We start from the raw sequence: 19,497 nt of genomic DNA, 5'->3' as shown, positions 1-19,497 counted from the left end.
CTGGACCGTTGCTGTTATCAAGATTAATAATTCCGGTTTCTGGATTATTTGGTCGTGCTGGTAATTGATCTCGCATAAAGACTCCTCTGAAGTTCTTTATACGCAATTGTTTAACAGCATCAAGCAAATCAAAATTTGACATCCTAGGAGTCTTAGCCCGGATCCGCGGGTTCCCTTTTTTTTTGTATCCTTTTCCTGTGGCTTTCTTTAGTGCCATTCCAGCAGCGGTTCCAACAGCTCCTAACGCTGCAGCTTTTGCTACTGCGGGAGCAGCAGCAGCTATCAGTGCTGGTATCGCGGCGAGAAGAGGAAATATACCTCCTGTTTTAATCATATCTTTGACCGCGGCTGGAGAGAAATCAAGTTGAGTTCCAGTCGTTGCTTGCTTTGCTTTATTGAAATGTTTTAGTTGGGTTTTAGTTAATGACAGTTTGTTTGGACCGCCCATTAGCTGATCGTGTTTTAGTGTTATTGCTGTCCCACATGTGCTCGCGTTTTTCGATTGTAATTTCTTCACCTGACCAGGAGTCAGAGTGACATTAACATGACTGTATGACATTTATTTAATACGAGATTGATCTAATTGTTACACATTGCTAGCAGCGATGTTACATATTTTTGAAAATTACATATTTTCCACCGGGGCATCGATGACTCTCATTCGTCCACCAACACCTTCAAGTAGCATTGCTTTATCGGAGAGTATGACAGCGATCGCTCTAAAACCAGCAGGAACTACAGGTGGACCTGCAACACCAGCGGGAAACTCACCCACGGTAGCCTTGAAGTGTATATCAACGACAGATTGTCTGGTTAAATCAAGATGTTCCAGCGAAAAGTAATAAATCGGATACAGCGTTGTGAAATCCAACTGTGATATCTGCAACCCGGTATCAATATTTTGATCACGTCCCATAAATGTCATCAGACGATGATACGCACGTGCGACTTGATTGTTTTCAAAACTTATCAATATGTCTTCAGATGGTTCTTGATGCCCGTTTATTCGCAGCGAAACTTCAGAGACATTAAGTTTGTCAAATATCATATGACTTCGTAATTGTGAATTTACTCTCGTATTAGCCTGGAGTGCAACGAAAATATGTCGTGGTGCTGACACTCTTTGCTATGATGCTATGTGCCACATGAATTGCCCGGCACCGGCGCCCTGAATGGAATCTGTAGATGTTGTTAACCATGATATCAGTGATTTACCACCTGTGCCCATGAAAGAGAGTAGCCGTTGCTCTTCAGTGATCGATGGGGACATTACTGGCATCCACAACGCAAGCTTGAATAATATTACTTTACCGGCAGCAACGCCGTCTTCTCGCCAGATAGCGTCGTTATCATCACCTTTTCGGTGAAGTACAAGTGTATGCTTGGCTCCAAAAATAACCTTTCTGACACTTCTGCAAAATCCAATTATGTGATACAGTGGAATTGCACATGAAAATTTTCTACGATTACCCGATAACATTAATTTACGTGTAGCAAAACCAAGATTGTAATTAGGGTTGGGAAATGCTAAATCTTCTGCTGTATTAATAGCAACAGGAGGAGCAGCACAGTCTGTTGGTTGTCTCACAATGCTAGATCTACCATCCGGATGATCAGCATTATCCTTAGCAAACATCATAGTCGGACCAGCTGATCTAGTGTAATCATCTGAGTATCATGCTAACCCGATAATTGTTGTAGCAACGTCAACATTATCCTGAATTATCTCAATTTCCTTTCCATCGATGTTGTATGAAGCACTTCTGAATAGTGCCATGACGCCATTATTAACAAAACCAACTCGGACATTAGCTCCGTATTCTGTATTAGCGACAACATCTATTACAAGTTCCCCCGTGACTTCAAGGAATGCTTCAGCGGGTAAGAAATATCTACTTGTATCATGAACTCGTAATTCAATTCGTCCGCGTTGATTGGGTGTTGTTGCTTCATAAGAATAATACTGATAATCGCGCACAGACTCATCTTTGAATACTGGTGCATCCATATCGAACGCTGGATCTGATACACGTTTGAACATTTTATATAAATTATCGTAGTCTAAAACGAAGACCACTTCCTGATATCAGACTCGTATTTATTTGCTCGGGTATTCCCTGGTTTACCAAGTCTGCTAGTTTTTGATTTGCGGCTTGATTTATTACTTTACTGACATCCGCGGGCATATCTGCGGTGGCTGGTAATTTTACTGGCGGAAGTGGACCTTTTTTGGTTTTGCGTATTAATCGTGCTAGTCTATCCTTGACTGATTGAAATGCTTTTCCGGCGAGGTCACCAGCGGTTCCAACAGCTTTATCTTTAATAACATCAATAGCTTTCATCGACAATTGTTTTGCGATCAGTATTGCTTTAGGTGCCATCCTCGCAAACAAACCTCGAACAACATCGCCAAGTCCATTTCCATAAGTCATCCTGTATACGGGTACTCGTGAATTTACAACCCTGACCATGACTGGTCTACGATGAGAATTGTGTACAATCATTTTATTTAATTGTTATTTCTCTAATCAATGTCCGTGAGTTCATCAATAAGTTCCCGATAGATGCTAGTATCCATAATGCCGCCGCGAAATAATCGCTGACAAATATCAGCCGCTTCATTAATGATTTCCGGAGAGTTATTTCCAGCTCGTTTTCCTCCGATGAGAACTTCTAACCGTGACACATCATTGATGATACTATCAGGACAAATATTTAAACCCTTTCCAGTTTTTGGTTGTTGTCCTGCAATTCTTGGGGTTAAAATATCTTGCGGTAAACTTTCAGGAGATGTTGTTAAACCAATTATCGGCGACCTAGTTGGCTCGGATTTTTGACGACTTGTACTTTGTTCAGATGCAACCTCATATTCATCTAACGGGACTTGATCAGTATCTATTATCCTCCACCGTTGTTGTTGTAAAGGTGTAGAAGGTTTCTGCTGGGAGGATTCTAGTTGTTTTGCATATTCGTTATAAACTCTTTTTACTTCTTCAAGGAGACCTCTGTATTCTAAATCATCGTCTCTAGCTCGTTTTTTGTTTTTATATATACGATATATCCATTTAATAAAATTATCATCATTTACGTTTTCAAAACCGGGTTTTAAGATACTAGATTTATTAAACATACCAATTAATATTTTTCTGGGCAATTCTTCTCTTGTAGTATTTTTAATATCTTCAGCAAAACCCTCCCTAAATTTTGCAATCAGTCCAATATTTCCCTTTATTGGTTTGGACGCGAGTTCAGTACGAATTTGCCCAATACCTTCAAGTATTTCTTCGCCGACAGGTGGAGGTTGAGCCGCAGCTATATCAGTTGGAAGATCTTGTAAAATCTTTTTTGTTTGTTTGGTTCTTCTAGCAATCTTTTCAGTTTGTGCTACGGTTTGTTTTAGCACTGGAAGAATACTCTTTTCATCCCCCAATAAAGCTCTTTCTGTGATCTCCGCAGCTTTGTCAGTAGCTGTTGTAACGGGTTTAAATAATTCTTCTGCACCTGTTGCAAATTCAACTTGTGCTTGCTGCCGTGCTTGTAATTTTTGTCTTACACTATCTCGTACAGGAAGAAATTTTTTTATTGCTTCTAGTCGCTCTCGAGCTAGTCTAGCGGAATGTGCTTCTCCAATGTTGGCCATTATTGTTAACTTAAATTTTTAATTCACAACAGCAGAGAGAGGGAGCGGGGACATGGACATAAATAAATTCAGAAATTTCTTTAGTCGTGCTCAGGCAAAACCACACGGATTTGTGACGATAAATTTACATGATCCTCGGACACGGTATCGAGTTGGGTTAGATACAATTTTTAGTTAGAAATCCTGAAGGATTAAAAATATTTACATTAAAAATGCTTGCATTTTGAGCAGCAGAGAGACTAGGCCACCAAGTGTTTCGTCTAAACCCCCGCCCAGAGTCAAGAAGTATTTTTATAGTTAGTTATTTTTCATGAAATAACTCTTCTAGTCAGCAGAGAAGGCTTATTTATCATAGTTTTCTGAATAGAGGGTTTATTTTGTGAAATAAAACCCTCTATCAAGAGTGTTCTCGATAGAGGGTTCTGTTGGACGGAATAGTTGGTGGGCTCAGTCTCTCTGCTGCTCATGTCGCTGATTTGTTGTGGAAAATTGAACAAGATGTGAGAATTGTTTTTACTGGGGACAGTTGTACTGATAAGACAGCTAAGTGGAGCAGAGGTAAGAAAAGAAATGTTGAACCGATACCCCTTGCAAATATTAATTATTTTAAAAAAATTTGACAGCCCCATTAAAGATGACAGAATTAGTGCATGTTGCCCGAAACACGCCATTTTATTTGACAAAGGCAGAGCTTAAAACCGCTGTTGTCAGTTCACCATTTAAAGCTTTACTTCACGTTAAAGGAACAACGATGAACAAAAGTTTCACAAGTGAACCTTCGAATTGTGCAGGTGATACATCACTTCATGATCATATAAGTCATGAAAGCTTATCTTCTTGTGGGAAATGTTGAACATTTTTTCAAACGTATGTATGCCTGGATGCACATCATATTAATAAACTGTAAAATGAAACTGTCAGTCAGTGTAAATGAATGTCCTTTGTGGAGAGACTCTCCAAAATTGAGAATTACAGCTAGCAGTGCACACAACCTACCCATTAAAGAGACAAATGATTGCATCAATTTTAAAAGGGGTCATTTACATTCCAAATGTATTGGCAGCAAATTTATAAATCATGGGCAGGACAGCGAGGTTAAAGCAAAAGAATTTTAAATATAAATGGATATACTGTAAGTGACTGTTGATTGTACACGTCAGTGGAGGAGAAATGGTTTTGTGCAAGTCCTGATAAGATCTTAAATTGAGATAATCTTCTCGAACTTAAAAGTCCATTTCCTAATCCTAAATAGACCGTGGTAATACAGCTCTTTGCTAGTTTCAAATATGAGGTAAAGAGTGAAAATGAAAATATAATAAAAGTTAAAGGAGGCAGAGGATTTTATTTACAAGTTCTATTAACTGTTTCGCACAGGATTGAGAAAGTGAAAACCTTTTACCTGGCATAATACAGATGATCACAAGTTTGTAGATGTTCAGTACGACCATCACTTTGTGAAAATTCAGGTAATGTGTCTTCGTGATTTTTATTACAGGAAAATGCTAAACTAAACACGCACATTCATTGTGGATTATTTTGTAAGTTTCATACAAGGATTATTTCTATATATTTATTTTTCTTGAGTTGTTTGTACATCCATTGACTGCACATTAAGTTTCAATACCTGTTTTATACTTTGCTTTTATATCAATCATAAAAACATCAAGAAAGACAAAAATGTAAACACAAAGCAGCAGAAACTGCGACAGACAAATTCGCACTAGTGTAATGGCTGTTTACCACGTGACAGAAAATGGTAGCACCCATGAAAATTGGCTCATTGTAAGATAAACCTGTCTATAGCATCAGTACAATTTAGGCAACCTTAAGTTTCATAGATGTTAAAAACGTTAAAATTAAAATAAAAAATCGTAAAAAAACGCATTTTGTTTCTCAATAAATAAAAAACGAAAAAAAAAACGTTCCAGTAGTTTTTAGGCAACACAAAAATCAATATTTTGCTTATTTACACGCTACATACCAGTTTTAAAGTTTCAGTGAAACAAACATGAAAAAATGTCAAAAGTTTTAAACCGTAGTCCAGATAACATTGAAATTTTTTTTCACTCCATGTCGTTATCACCATCTGACTGATCTGACCACTCTATGGTTTCCTCCATATAATAACCTGTATGGCTGATGATTAAAACAAATGGAAGTACCAAATATAAAAAACGTCAAAAAACGCGTTTTTCGAGGTAAAATAAAAAACGAAAAATACGTTTTTATCATCTATGACCTTAACCACATGGCCAATGTAGTATGAGGTAAAAGTGATGGTTTCCATATGCATGTAGCCTCCAGGCAGCATTGAGTGTATTAATGGGAGATAGTTGTGAGAAGTCTCCATATTCTGCAACGGCTAGAAGCAAGCCTAACCTCTACAAATAGGAATAAATGATTAAAATAGTAAAGTAGTCTCTGCATACAGGAGTAAACGATTCTGAAACGCTCTGAAGAAAACAATACTTTGTAACTTAAAAATAACTTGATAAACGTTCACATGAATTCATAAAGCCAAAGCAGAAAAATTAAGAAATAGTATGTCCATTGAGAGTAAAAGGGGTCTGCTAGGACTGCTTCTCGAGGACTTAGATGGAGATTGCACAAATTATTACTTGATAGCTGGCATAGTTGTTGTTATAGTATGTGGGGGATTGTTATGGTTGGGGTGGGGTGCTCCCAATATTTTGTTATAACTATTGTAGAAGTCCCGATTTTGGTTGTAAGTTAAATTAATGAAAGACATGTAAAACTCCGAGCATTGCCAACAGTTAAATGGTTAAATATATAAAAGGTTGAAATTCAATGAATAACAATTTAATAACAATTCAATGATCAAATGCTTAAAAATTCAAGTTATATTCCTTCTGCTCAACCCTTTAATAGCCTATTGCATCACTTGATTAGCAATGTGAGCTCGATTTCCACCTGTCCTTGTATTCTACTCATCGGTGGTATTCTTCTCTCTCCTATTTCTCCCAATTTCATCTCCTCTTACTCCCCGACTTTCTCCAAATTCCTTCTCCTCCTCCTCAACTTATCTATACTCCTTCTCATCCTCGACTTCTCTATACTCCTTCTCTTTCTCCACTTTCTACTCCAAACTCCTTTTCCTCCTCCACCTTAATGGATTCGATATTTACTTATTCATTATAATTTTGTATACCTCCTTTGAATGTTGTTTACTTAAATTCACAGATATCTAACCTCCATGTTGATTTTCAAGAAAAGAATGTTCTGCAAGAGCCATTAGAAATTTCGAATCCTTGATTAGGTATCATTGTTAGAAATTCAAGAGTCTAGTTTAGGATCAATTATTGATATAGCTGTATTGGTTTGGATTTTGCCATTTCATTAGATTCAGTTAAATTGATGATCAGTCCATGTTAGCACTGTTGATATTCATTTCTGTCTGCTCATTCTTCTTTAGGACTATTGCAAATATTTTAGAATGAAAGACAGAAGAATGAGTTGTAAAATATTTTGATGTTTACTGGAAAAATAATATGACAGCTGTTAGCTTGTATGTTATGATTATGTCAGTTCTTTTTCTTTCATCTTACTTGTGACTGGGGTACCTTTTTATTGCTTATAAATTTATTTTATTTGAAAATATTAGTTATTTTGTATAGTGGTCATATTTAATAATGTCATTTTTTTTGCTTATATTGTTTTCATACTTAATCAAAATAAAAGTCAATATGTCTTTTGTGATTTTAAGTATATCGCCCAGGTGAAAGTTTACTTTTTATTTATAGCAAGTTTCTATCTGACCGGAGACAGTAAATATTTTATTTACAGTAAGTTTCTGTGTGATAGTAGACATATTATTTAGTCAGTAAATAAAAGATGAGTGCAGACATTTTATTGGTCTGCAGGTAACAGTACACAGTAGACATTTTATTTACAGTAAGTTTCTAGGTGATAGTAGACATGTTATTTAGTCAGTTAAATGGTGAGAGCAGACATTTGATTGGTATGTAGGTAGCAGTAGACATTTTATTTACAGTTAGATTATAGATCTTAAATTTAAATATCTTTTTACCTACTTCTTTGTTTTGTTGATTTATGTATTGTCCAATTTATAAAATTAGTGTGTGTCATCTGTTTTGAACTCCTCAATGATATACTTATGTACCAAATAGCTACTCCCACATTTTACTTTGGACTGCATTTTGATGTGTGACAAATCTATCATTTAATAAATATCACTTCATCTTCCGTTGTATCTTTCTCATCTTCAGGGTTATCTTGTTTATCATCAGGATTATCATTCTGTTGATAAGAACCACCATGCCACAATTTTTACTTTTATTTTAATTCCCATGCCCCTCTTCTCTTCCTCGCAAACTATCCCACAATGTTAAATTCCCATTTGCCCCCCACAATTATTCCATAATGTTAAATTCTCATTTTTTTGCCCAGAATGACCCACAGTGTTAAATTTCCCTTGTACCCATATTGGCTCACAATGTTAAACTTATAGATGTTGTGAACATTAACTCTGCATTGTGGACAAAATGCCTAACTCCATGTTAATCACTGAACCTTTATTTTTTTTAAATAAAAAAAAATGAAATTCCCCTTGTGGACGAAGGGTCATAGGGTAGTTTCAAAATGGCATCATAATATTTGTCTGGTGTCCATAGGGTAATTTGTTGCCATATTGTCCCTTGATACTACTGACATTAATTAACATTGCTAGCTTCAATATATTCATGATTTCTCTCAAGTTTCCCTAATAGATTATTTTGTGTAAGACACTCTCAACGTTTGGTAAATTATATTCCTGTTCTGCACTCTTTGTCACTTAGATGATTGCAGACTAAAAAGAATCATACGAAAGTAAAGTTAAAAATGATAGTACATGTATTATTTGGATTTTCCTAGGAACAACAGAGCAGTGGTTACTTAAGTCAGATGTTTGTTGCTATATTGTTAGCGAAGATTGGAATGTGACAAAGCAATTGAAGAGAAACTGTGTGGATCTTTACATATATTTGGTAGAGGCCCACTAGCAACCTTCCATAAACGTTTCCCTTGAAATATAGACTAAGTTTGAAGATTTTTCGTATTGTTACACTTATGCACATGTAATACAGCTTTTAAATCAATGCTTCTTTTTGTAGTATCTAAATTTGACTTGAGTACATGCATTTTACTATACGTTATTTGAGTTCTGAAAGATATATAAATGTTCAGCTTTTGCATTCAGATTAACAATAGAGCTGTAACAAAGATATATTAATATTCAGCTTTTGTGAAATCAGGTTAATAAAGGTAACTTTATTAAATTCATTTCTGTCATATATTTGATATTATTGATGGCTTCTTTATACTATCTTTTTTTTGTATTCCACGATCCATATATTCCAAGTACAAGAATAGAGCCTTTATCCTTTGTATGCGAGCACAGCAAAATGTTCCCTACTGAACAGTGCTCAACAGGAGTGGTATGCCTGTCCTGTTTTCATCATATAGTTACAATGATAAATATATTTTCATCGACATATTTATTATTTGCATCTTACTGTGTCTCAAACCCTACATAATATTATTGCTTGTTTGTCTCAGATAACGATATATGTACCATGGCAAATTACGTTTATTTCAGACGTTCTCTAATTGTCCAGAAGGTCTGATCTGAATGCGTACATGCGAGACAGCATATTGAGTTATACTCGATCTAGAGTGCAGATTGACCAAGTTTTCGCAAAGTCGATCTGATCAGAAAGAATTTCTATTAAAACAATACTGATCATGAAACAAATAAGAAAACATTTATGTATGCCTACGACTTTTATATCTTTCAAAATTACTATGTAAAATAATGTCCAGTAGATTATTTGTGTAAATCTACTATATTTTAATATACGGAAATATTCTGAAATCGTGTCAGTTAAAAAGCTGTATAGTACGGCTAATTAATTATCACATCTTTGTCATTTTAAGATTTAATCTGTTTATAGTAATTCTTTTGATTGTTTATATTGACTATTAGCATTGTGTGATGTTGCTGTTTGGTTTAATGCCATTTTTAAGCACATGATAGGCTATACATGGTAGCCAGTACATTTGATGGAGGAAGAAACCAGAGAAATGCTGTTGAAAAACCACCGACACTAGGGAAACTACTGACAAGCATTCTCACGTATCCATGCTGGCAGAGCCTGAGGTTCAAACCCATGCAGACTGAGGTGAGATGTTGGTGTATCTGTACAGCCAAATGCATTAGACCATTCGGAAATCTGGGGCCCAAATATTATATTAAATGAATATTTAGCTTATGGTGTCCCAGTATATACGGTATATACAGTACCAGTTTTAAGAATTCCGGTCAAGTCTTGATATTTCTTGCTGGAACCTGCTGGTCATTCTATACTCAAGGTGTGTGCTTAAATATTCAAAGGTTATTAATGCAGTTACTGCCACAATTCTACTATGTTACAGCCAGTAAGCATGCAGACGTGGATGGCCAAGAATATACAAGTGCATAAAACATTCAAGCTTAACATTTTGACAGAATGCAAATTTATATATACTTGCTTGTAAGTTGAGACCAACTGCAAATTGCAGAGACACATATCTGGGTCTATGCAGATTGTTATTAGTAATCAGAATAACAAACAACACACATCCTGTATCACTTCTGCATTGTGCAATGGCAGATCAGATTCTATGTCCTCTCCATTTGGACTTGGCTTGTGAGCAAATACATGCAGTATTTGTTACACATATTGTTCCTATGCAAGGTATATACATGAAACAAAAATTCACAAACTAATTTCCACATTAATTTTTATCTAATGTTGCATGTCTATTGTCTGCATCTAAATTAGCCATTATTCTTTGTCTAACATACAAATTAGATCTTCAATCTAAAAAAAACTTTCCTTGCTATAAAAAACCGAAACAAATACATTCACAAAAGTAAGCAGTTCATCAGCAAACATAAAATAAATATGCTGTAATACACAACACAGTTGCATTCATTGATGCTACAAATTCCACACAAATGAATTAACCCATCAGAAAATGACAAATACAGATCTGCAGTGACAGCCCTGTGTTCCTGAGGGAGAGAACAGGAAAGATAATGATGACATAGCAATTTTCCTCATTTTCTCAATTTTGTTTAAATGTTATTTAATTTAATTAGACCACAATTTTAAAATCATCATTTTATGGTTGTTTTTCTTTTCTATATCCATTTTGATATTTTTTTCATAAGTCAAACATAATGTCCACAAAAAAAATATATTTTGTCTAATTCATACATAACATCCTCATCCAATTTTTTTAATGTTCCGAGCTGATGACTTTTTAATATTTCATATTGCCAGAAATATATTTTGTGAGAGATAAACTGCAGACTCCACAATGTTAAGACTGTGTTTAAACATGAAATGTAAGTATTATTTCAATAAAAAATCAAGTCTTTTGTTTGAGTAACATCCAAAAAAGAACAAGTCTTGACCTAATTTTTTTAATCTTGATATGTATTACTGACTTGTTTTGTTCCTAATAGCTTAGACACAATTTTAAAAATAAGCTTCTTTTTCAAATGGAGAGTGAATCATGGCTGGCATTATAAATCTAAAAATAGTTCAACACTGAAAAGGGTGTAAATCCAAATGAAAATATTTTAAGACTGCATTGTGCAAATTTCCAGTGTGTACTGGAATGCTAATGTCTTCATTTCAGTTTTAGGTAGGGTAAAGGAATCGTTCATAAAACCATACGCTGATGAGCTTCAAATATCTTTTCCTGTTTTGTTGGGGGAAAAAAAAGAAGAGGTATAAAAACCTGAACTTTTTCATTACTTATTTGACAAAATATATGGTTGCTTTAAAAAATATGAGTAGATTTATGTGACTGTTGAACATCTTAAAGATAAAAAGTAGACAATTTTCATAAAAACTGAGGTCAGTTTTGTCTTTGAATACATGTCATTTTGAAATAATTTGGTGAGGTGTTCATCAGAAATTACCACTTGTGTGTCCCTGTTTAGCACTTGAATAATGGAATGTTCCATATGTGGTAGCTGAATAATGGAATGTTCCATGTATGGCAGCTGAATAATGGAATCTTCTGTCTACAACACTTGAATAATGGAATGTTCCTAGAAAACTGCGTAACATGCATCATGCTATTTTCAATTTCACAACTGCTGAAATTCTCTGAATTGTTTCCTGTACTGATTTTAAACAATGAATTACTGAAAACATGACTATTGTACTTGAAAAAAGTGGTAATCAAAAATATGTTCCTGACAAATTCCCCTACTTAGATATTTTCTAAAAACATAACTCGCAAAAGATGAGAGTGTATCTCAAAAAATTCCTAAAAGAGAAGCTTCCATATTTCAAATCAATAACACACAACCATGAAGTTACCTTTTGTCAAAATCATACTCTAAAATCTACTTCATTGCTTATTTCAAGCTATGAACATAACTTTAGACAAGTTCAAGGTACTTAATAAGGTGAAATTTATATCAATAATTTTGACACACAGCAAAATAAAATAGTCAGATCTAACTTTTCTTTGTTAGTTATGCTCATGACAATTTTCATGATGCTTTGCAGATGTCTTCTAGCCTGAATTTTCCTTCTGCCCTGTCATGCTATTGATATCATCTGTGACTTCTGTTTTAGTGATCCTGTAAGAGACAGATACAGAAACAGATCAGTTAACTTCCTCCTTGCAGAACCTATGTGATGTGTCTATTGAAATTGAGTAATGTCAACAGAGTGGCCACTTAAGTTCATGCAAACTGAAAGACAAAAAGATGGAAAGACAAATCAATAGTAGATATTATAAATGCTGCATTTTTGCTGTTGTTGTTGTTGTTTTTGTAGGGTTTTACGCCATTTTTCAGCACATGATAGGCTACACATGGCGGCCAGTATTAATGGTGGAGGAAGAACCCAGGAAAACCCCGGAAAGGACCACCTACCCACGAGAAGCTGCATTTTTGTTGGAACATTTGCCATTAGTGAGACAAAATAGAGTACAACCTGTCTTGATGACTGCCACTTGTGCCAAAAATGTATGGCCTCACAAGACAGGTGGTCTCTCATAACACGTTACAGTACTATATAATCAATAAATCTGTACATTGAGAATAATATGATCTCTCAAGACAGGTGTTCTCACATAGCAGTGGTCTTTCAAGACAGGTTTTGCTGAACATAATTCCACTTCAATGATGATTAGTTAATCTGATGGTGACATGGTAATACAAATATTTCCTTCAGTATCATGGTAAATACTGCCACTGAAAGGATGGCCATAGGATGAGATTGTTTACCTCCTCATCTTACAGTTCTATAAATATGTTGTGGGCAAAAAGGAGAATTACATGTGTGCATTTATGGAAGATAAATAACTTACACTTCATCCCTTTTGATATCATCACTCTCCTGCGGCACCTGAAGATAGAGGTTATATAGGGCAGGACGGAACCCGTATCCCGTCAGAACAAAACACACTACTGTCGCGATCTCTTTAAGGAGGTCAGTTAACCACTCATAACAGAATGGTGCTCCCCACTGTAAAGAAAAATATCGGTATGTATTCAAAAGAAACAAAATATCAAAATAAGATGACAGATTTTGATTAAGGGATCTCAGTTCCTAATGCAGTCAGTAATATTTTGAGCATTCTTAAAACTCCAATCCTTGTATGAATGTACTGTATATACTTGCTTGTAAGATTGAGTCAAACTGCAAGCTGCACAGACCCAGATCTAGGTCTATGCAGTTAATATAGGAGCAAAAGTGTGTGTGTGTGTGTGTGTGTGTGTGCGATTTAGATTTTTAATGTAGCTTTAAAAAAAAGCTGTTTGTAGTGTTGCAGTTTATAGTGATGTCACTGATTGCACTGGGGCATCATACCGCAGACATGCAGCCTAATGTCCCATCCAGTCACATTATCCTAAAAACTTCACAAATCATTGTATCACATTACTACAGCAAGGTTCATAAACCCAGTTAGTATTTTGCAAATTTATATACATAATTCATTATAACATAACAATTTATAACATCACCATCTTGATCCATCAGTAAGCAACTACTTACAGAATAGAAAATCACCCCCACCCCCAACCCTTCTTAAAGTAATGTATTGATACAAATGAATACAAAATGAAAACGACTCAGGAGATATTAACTAGAAAAGAGTGTAATGGACAGATGGACAAACTCAGTTTGTCATAAAACTATAATAGTATCAATTTATCAATCTGTCATAAAACTATAATAGTATCAATTTATCATAAAACTATAATAGTATCAATCTATCATAAAACTATAATAGTATCAATCTATCATAAAACTATAATAGTATCAATCTACCAATCTGTCATAAAGCTACAAAAGTATCAATCTATCAATCTGTCATAAAACTATAATAGTATCAATCTATCAATCTGTCATAAAACTACAATAGTATCAATCTATCAATGTCATAAAACTATAATAGTATCAATCTATCATAAAACTATAACAGTACCAATCCCTCATTATGTCATAAAACTTTAACAGTACCAATCTATCAATCTGTCATATAACTATAACAGTACCAATCTATCAAGGGGCCCCGAGTGGCCGAGTGGTCTAAAGCGCTCTCCGTTACGGATCACTGCCATCTCACCTCTATCTGCGTAGGTTCGAGTCTCGGATTCGGCCAATGTGGGTATGTGAGAAAGCTTGCCAGTAGCTTTTCATGGGTCGGTGGTTCTTTCCGGGGATTACCCGGGTTCCTCCTCCACCATTAATACTGGCCACCACATGTAGCCTATCGTGTGCTGAAAAATGGCATTAAACCCAACAACAAACAAACAAACAAACAAACACCAATCTATCAATCTGTCATAAAACTATAACAGTACCAATCTATCAATCTGTCATAAAACTGTAACAGTACCAATCCCTCAGTATGTCATAAAATTATAACAGTACAAATCTATCAATCTGTCATAAAACTGTAACAGTACCTATCTATCAGTCTGTCATAAAACTATAACAGTACCAAACTGTCATAAAACTATAACAGTACCAATCTATCAATCTGTCATAATCTATAACAGTACCAATCCCTCATTATGTCATAAAACTTTAACAGTACCAATCTATCAATCTGTCATAAAACTATAACAGTACCAATCTATCAATCTGTCATAAAACTTTAACAGTACCAATCCCTCAGTATGTCATAAAACTGTAACAGTACCAATCCCTCAGTATGTCATAAAACTATAACAGTACCAATCTATCAATCTGTCATAAAACTACAACAGTACCAATCTATCAATCTGTCATAAAACTTTAACAGTACCAATCTATCAATCTGTCATAAAATTTAAGCAGTACCAATCTATCATAAAACTTTAACAGTACCAATCTATCAATCTGTCATAAAATTATAACAGTACCATGATGCTATTACACGCAAAGGCAAAATGTATAGGCATTTGTATTTATATCCAAGTCAATTCATCAATGTTTCAAAGTTTTATCGAATAAAATCAGTAATTTGTATCATGCAATAACTACAAATCTTATATAATACTTTATGAATTGCTAGCAAAGGATAGACTTCACTTAACAAGTTTCATTAATTTCATTTGAAGCAATTTTCTAAGATCCTTTGTCTACATTATTGATGCTGGGCTAGTGTACATGTCATGCTGATAGGAAAGTGTTCTTTGCACAATGTCCTACACAGAATTCAAAAGATGATAATGGTAGCCCCCACCCCTTCCACTTCTCAACCTACATGATATAATTATTCCGAGTCTTTGACTTAAAACCATCATAAGTTAGGACAAATTAAATTACTGAGAATAATCACGACTTTGACAATTCAAGTGATACCATTTACTAAAGATCTGACAGTCTCATTCAATCAGACCTCTTGCACACATCCATGAAACCCCTTCAAAAATGGTTCTCATAATAAAAAAAAGTTTTCAGGTTCAGGGTATCCATTTCAAGATTAAAAACAAATAACTACAATTAAAAATGTTAAGTAAACATTACACTCCCATCAGTATGTCTACAGCAGTGTCAATCTTCATGCATCTTTTGCCTTAACGAAATATTGGTAGATAATAATATCTGATGATGGAGGATCAGCAAGATAACAATAGCTGATGATGGAGGATCAGCAAGATAACAATAGCTGATGATGGAGGATCAGCAAGATAACAATAGCTGATGATACAGGATAAGCAAGATAACAATAGCTGATGATAGAGGATCAGCAAAATAACAATAGCTGATGATGGAGGATCAGCAAGATAACAATAGCTGATGATGGAGGATCAGCAAGGTAACAATATGTCCATATCAAATTTGAGTGTGTGTGTGTATGATCTGGATTTTTAACGTAGCTTTAACATTTTTTCAGTCATCTTGCTATAATGTCTGCAGTGTGGCAGTTTATAGTGATGCTGAGCACTGGGGCATCATGCCGCAGACATGTAGCATGATGTCTCACCCAGTCACATTATCCAGACACCAAGCCGACCAGTCCTAACACTAACCTCTTAATGCTGAGCACCAAGCGAGGCAGCTGTTAGTACCATTTTTGTAAGTCTTTTGGTATGACTCGGCCGTGGATCAAACCCACGATCCCCATAGCCGAGGCGGACGTTCTAACCACAAGGCCATCAAATTTGAGATTGTGAGGAATATCTTTTTAGTGTTGCTCGTTCAAAGTTTAACCAAGCGCTTTCTGTCACTAACAATGATCAATTATAGATTTGATCAGATTCTTGTATGGTGGAAACTTCATGAAGCCTTTCAAGAGTCAGAATCAACAAGACTAAAAATGAAATGGATGAATATAGCTCCAGTGTGATTGCTTTTCATGGTCAATTGTCAAGACTAACAGCATACTGCTCCATATAATTTGCATAACACACTTTTCAGAATTTTCTTTATAAAACAGCAGAAAATTTACATTAACATCTGAAACATTATCAGATAAGTTATGACTGTGATATCCTTTTAAAAGAATTTGTCATTACAGTGTGACCGCGCTATAGCACACTCCATCATAACAGGAATTCAAATATAAACAGTTGTAGTGTGGCCCCCAAAATTTCATATACATGCATTTTTCTCATACCCCCCAAAAATCATTTCTTTCTTAAAAGTAAAAAAAAAAACAAAAAAAAGTGCATTATCATGAGGAAGAGATCATGTATGAAAAATACAAGCTGATCGTGTGGCCTCCTGAAATTTTATGTATTTTTCTCGTACACAAAAAATAACATGTAAAAAGTTTATTCTGGATCACAGAGCTTAGCTGAAAATTGTGATTTTTTCTCTTGTTGGTGGCAAAAAATACCCTTTGGCAAAAAAAATTTATTGGCGAGATAGCTGACTGTTTAAACTTGTGTATATAACCATTGGTTTGGAGTTGAAAAATTCAGAGGCCCTATGAAAGGAAGCCACAAACCTGATATAACATGCACTGAAATTTATCTATTGTTACATAAACAAATTCTTTGTCCATACTGACTAACCATCTTAACAGTGCATTGTTATATCATAATCCGTTTATGTTGACATCTGGCATGAGTAATGTATATTGTAAGATATCTGCTTTTTTTTTACATTTCTGGCAGCAGAGATCAACCAGACGAGGCATTATCTCATAATCTATCTTTTGTCTGATTTTTGGCCACTCACTAGTAATTAATATATTTATATAGACTGACATTTGTATGTGTATGGCAAGTAAAATTCCTCTTCTTTTCAGTCAGAATTTAAATCCTTTTCTGTAGTAATCCCTGTCATCAGACCAGAACACCTGCGTCTATCATCCATTGACCCTTTTTTAAATTTCTGATGCATGCAATTGGAAGGCAGCATCACTTTGCTACCACAAATGTATAAAAAACACATCAACAATCTTACTTGTTGCACTATTCAATTGGCAGGGAGGAACAGTATCTGCAACTGATTAAACGACAGCCAATTCCTTTTTTAAAAATGTACCTAGATAAAATCGTTTGCTGAAATTTCAATGAAAACAGATTTTCTTTGAAGCACCAATTGTTAAAAAAAAAACTTAGTAAGCAAATGGATAAAAATCAGACTCAATCATACAATTATTTGATGTTGCCACAAAAATAAGAAACAGGCATTTGTGTGGTTCTCCAAAGCTGTCCTTTAGCGGTGACTTCAATAACACATACACCCGTTATCAAAGAAAGCTGACATGATCTCCAATAAAAACAAAGAACCTTTCTTCCAAGGATTCAGTACCAAACATAAACAAAAGTAATGGAATCTGATGGATTGTTTAATTTCCAACATGACTGGAACATGTTCACTGTGCCATGAAAGTTTCCTTTTAGCAGTAAAAAAAGTTTATGCTTACAAACGCTACCAACGGCTGCTTTAAACGCAAACTAACTTTAATTCACTTGGGACATACTGAAAAGTAAACGTGCTACATCATTCATTATGTGATTGTGCTATCTTTTCCCCAGCGAATTCAGACCTTTATGACCTGTGACAAAATTATTTAGTATTTTAATTCTGTGTGCATGCATATTTTCGAAGGAATTACTTGTATTGTGGATTCAATATATGTGATGAGATTCGTGGGTGAGTACAGGGTGTTGATACTCTGTTCATGCTATACATTAGACATGTATATATAAACAGTACACACGTATATTTACCAATGTGTTGTTCTCTGAATAAAGTAAATTTTATATATGCCTTCTGTTTTCACTATGGATGTATTTCTCTCTTAATATGCATCAATTTAAGATGGTAACTGTGCCAATGAAGCACCTATTTATTACCTACCCCCCTCCCGCAAATGTTTTGGGGTACATGCATCATTTTCTTCAGCTAACTGACCTAGTTGCTTATAATACGGTTTGGTCTATAACATAGTTGGGTTCTATGGCTCCCAACTACCGTGTTATAGCGGGGATCACACAGTATTTGTTTCCTTGTAATGCCAGTGGAACAACATCCAGTGGGGAAAACTACTATCAGGTCAAATCATTTACCAAACTTTGAATTGTCTCCCTTGATCTACTGACCTGAAAAGCCAGTGGATCCATACCTTACATGTTAGTAAGACAGTAAAGTTTGTAACCAGTAGAAGCAAACCATACTGTATTTGTGAATGGACACAATGACATGCAAGCCAAGGTTTGTTCTGTTCATCAGTATAAAAAAAATGCTTACCTTCAGGAGGATAACTATGATCCTTGTAAACTATACATAACAAAGTATCTGAAAAATAAAATATTTATTAACTTTTTTGGCATTTAATGTATATATAAAAAGGTAAAATATCATACTATATTAAGCGTATAATTAATCTGATACAACCCTTTCCCCACAAAATACCTCTTAAGCTAGGCAGAAGTTTATCAAGAGTTTGCCAATGTCCTGACCATATTTTTGTAATCTGTGAAGTAGTCATAATGATAAAAATTCAACACTTTTGTAATGCCTCCAAGAGTGCCTCTGTGACTATTGCCAGCATAGCTTATCCACTTCAGCAAAAATCTGCTCAGTTCTGCTAATGGAACATTACAATACGTAGTTAAAAATTTGCTTATTTATCAAGACTACATGATTTTTCACAGAGAATCTCATGACACCCAATGCTGGATTTTCCATGTTCATAGTGCATTAAGACTCAGACCTCATGGGCTTCAAATTATTAACAGTAATGGTCATGATCATCAATATGGTCATCTAGAGACATTAATTTAGTGCAGTGTAAAGCACTTCAGTGATAAAATAATGGTTGGGTAAAACTCGGGCATGCTACATCATTGCAAAAATGAGGCTGTCCATATTTTA

At 35.0% G+C, this 19,497-nt stretch overlaps 1 protein-coding gene across 3 annotated transcripts in view; it reads right to left on the bottom strand.

Moving 5' to 3' along the window:
- Positions 1–4,962: 4,962 nt before the first annotated feature.
- The window catches only part of LOC149777811 (protein GPR107-like), a 103,416-nt gene continuing 88,881 nt past the window's right edge, over positions 4,963–19,497 (bottom strand). For all 3 annotated transcript variants that reach the window (XM_089938873.1, XM_089938871.1, XM_089938872.1), the window contains exons 13-15: positions 18,871–18,918; positions 13,040–13,197; positions 4,963–12,305 (exon numbers count right to left, since the gene is read on the bottom strand). In XM_089938873.1, the coding sequence (XP_089794999.1) occupies positions 18,901–18,918 (18 nt within the window). In that variant the 3' untranslated portion in view covers positions 4,963–12,305; positions 13,040–13,197; positions 18,871–18,900. The remainder of the gene's footprint in view (positions 12,306–13,039; positions 13,198–18,870; positions 18,919–19,497) is intronic.

This window comes from Sinohyriopsis cumingii, chromosome 17, assembly GCF_028554795.1.
Source record: "Sinohyriopsis cumingii isolate HCF-2022 chromosome 17, ASM2855479v2, whole genome shotgun sequence".
NCBI classification, from domain to species: domain Eukaryota; kingdom Metazoa; phylum Mollusca; class Bivalvia; order Unionida; family Unionidae; genus Sinohyriopsis; species Sinohyriopsis cumingii.
Note: the sequence above shows the minus strand (reverse complement) of the source record. Positions and strands in the feature narration are given on the sequence as shown.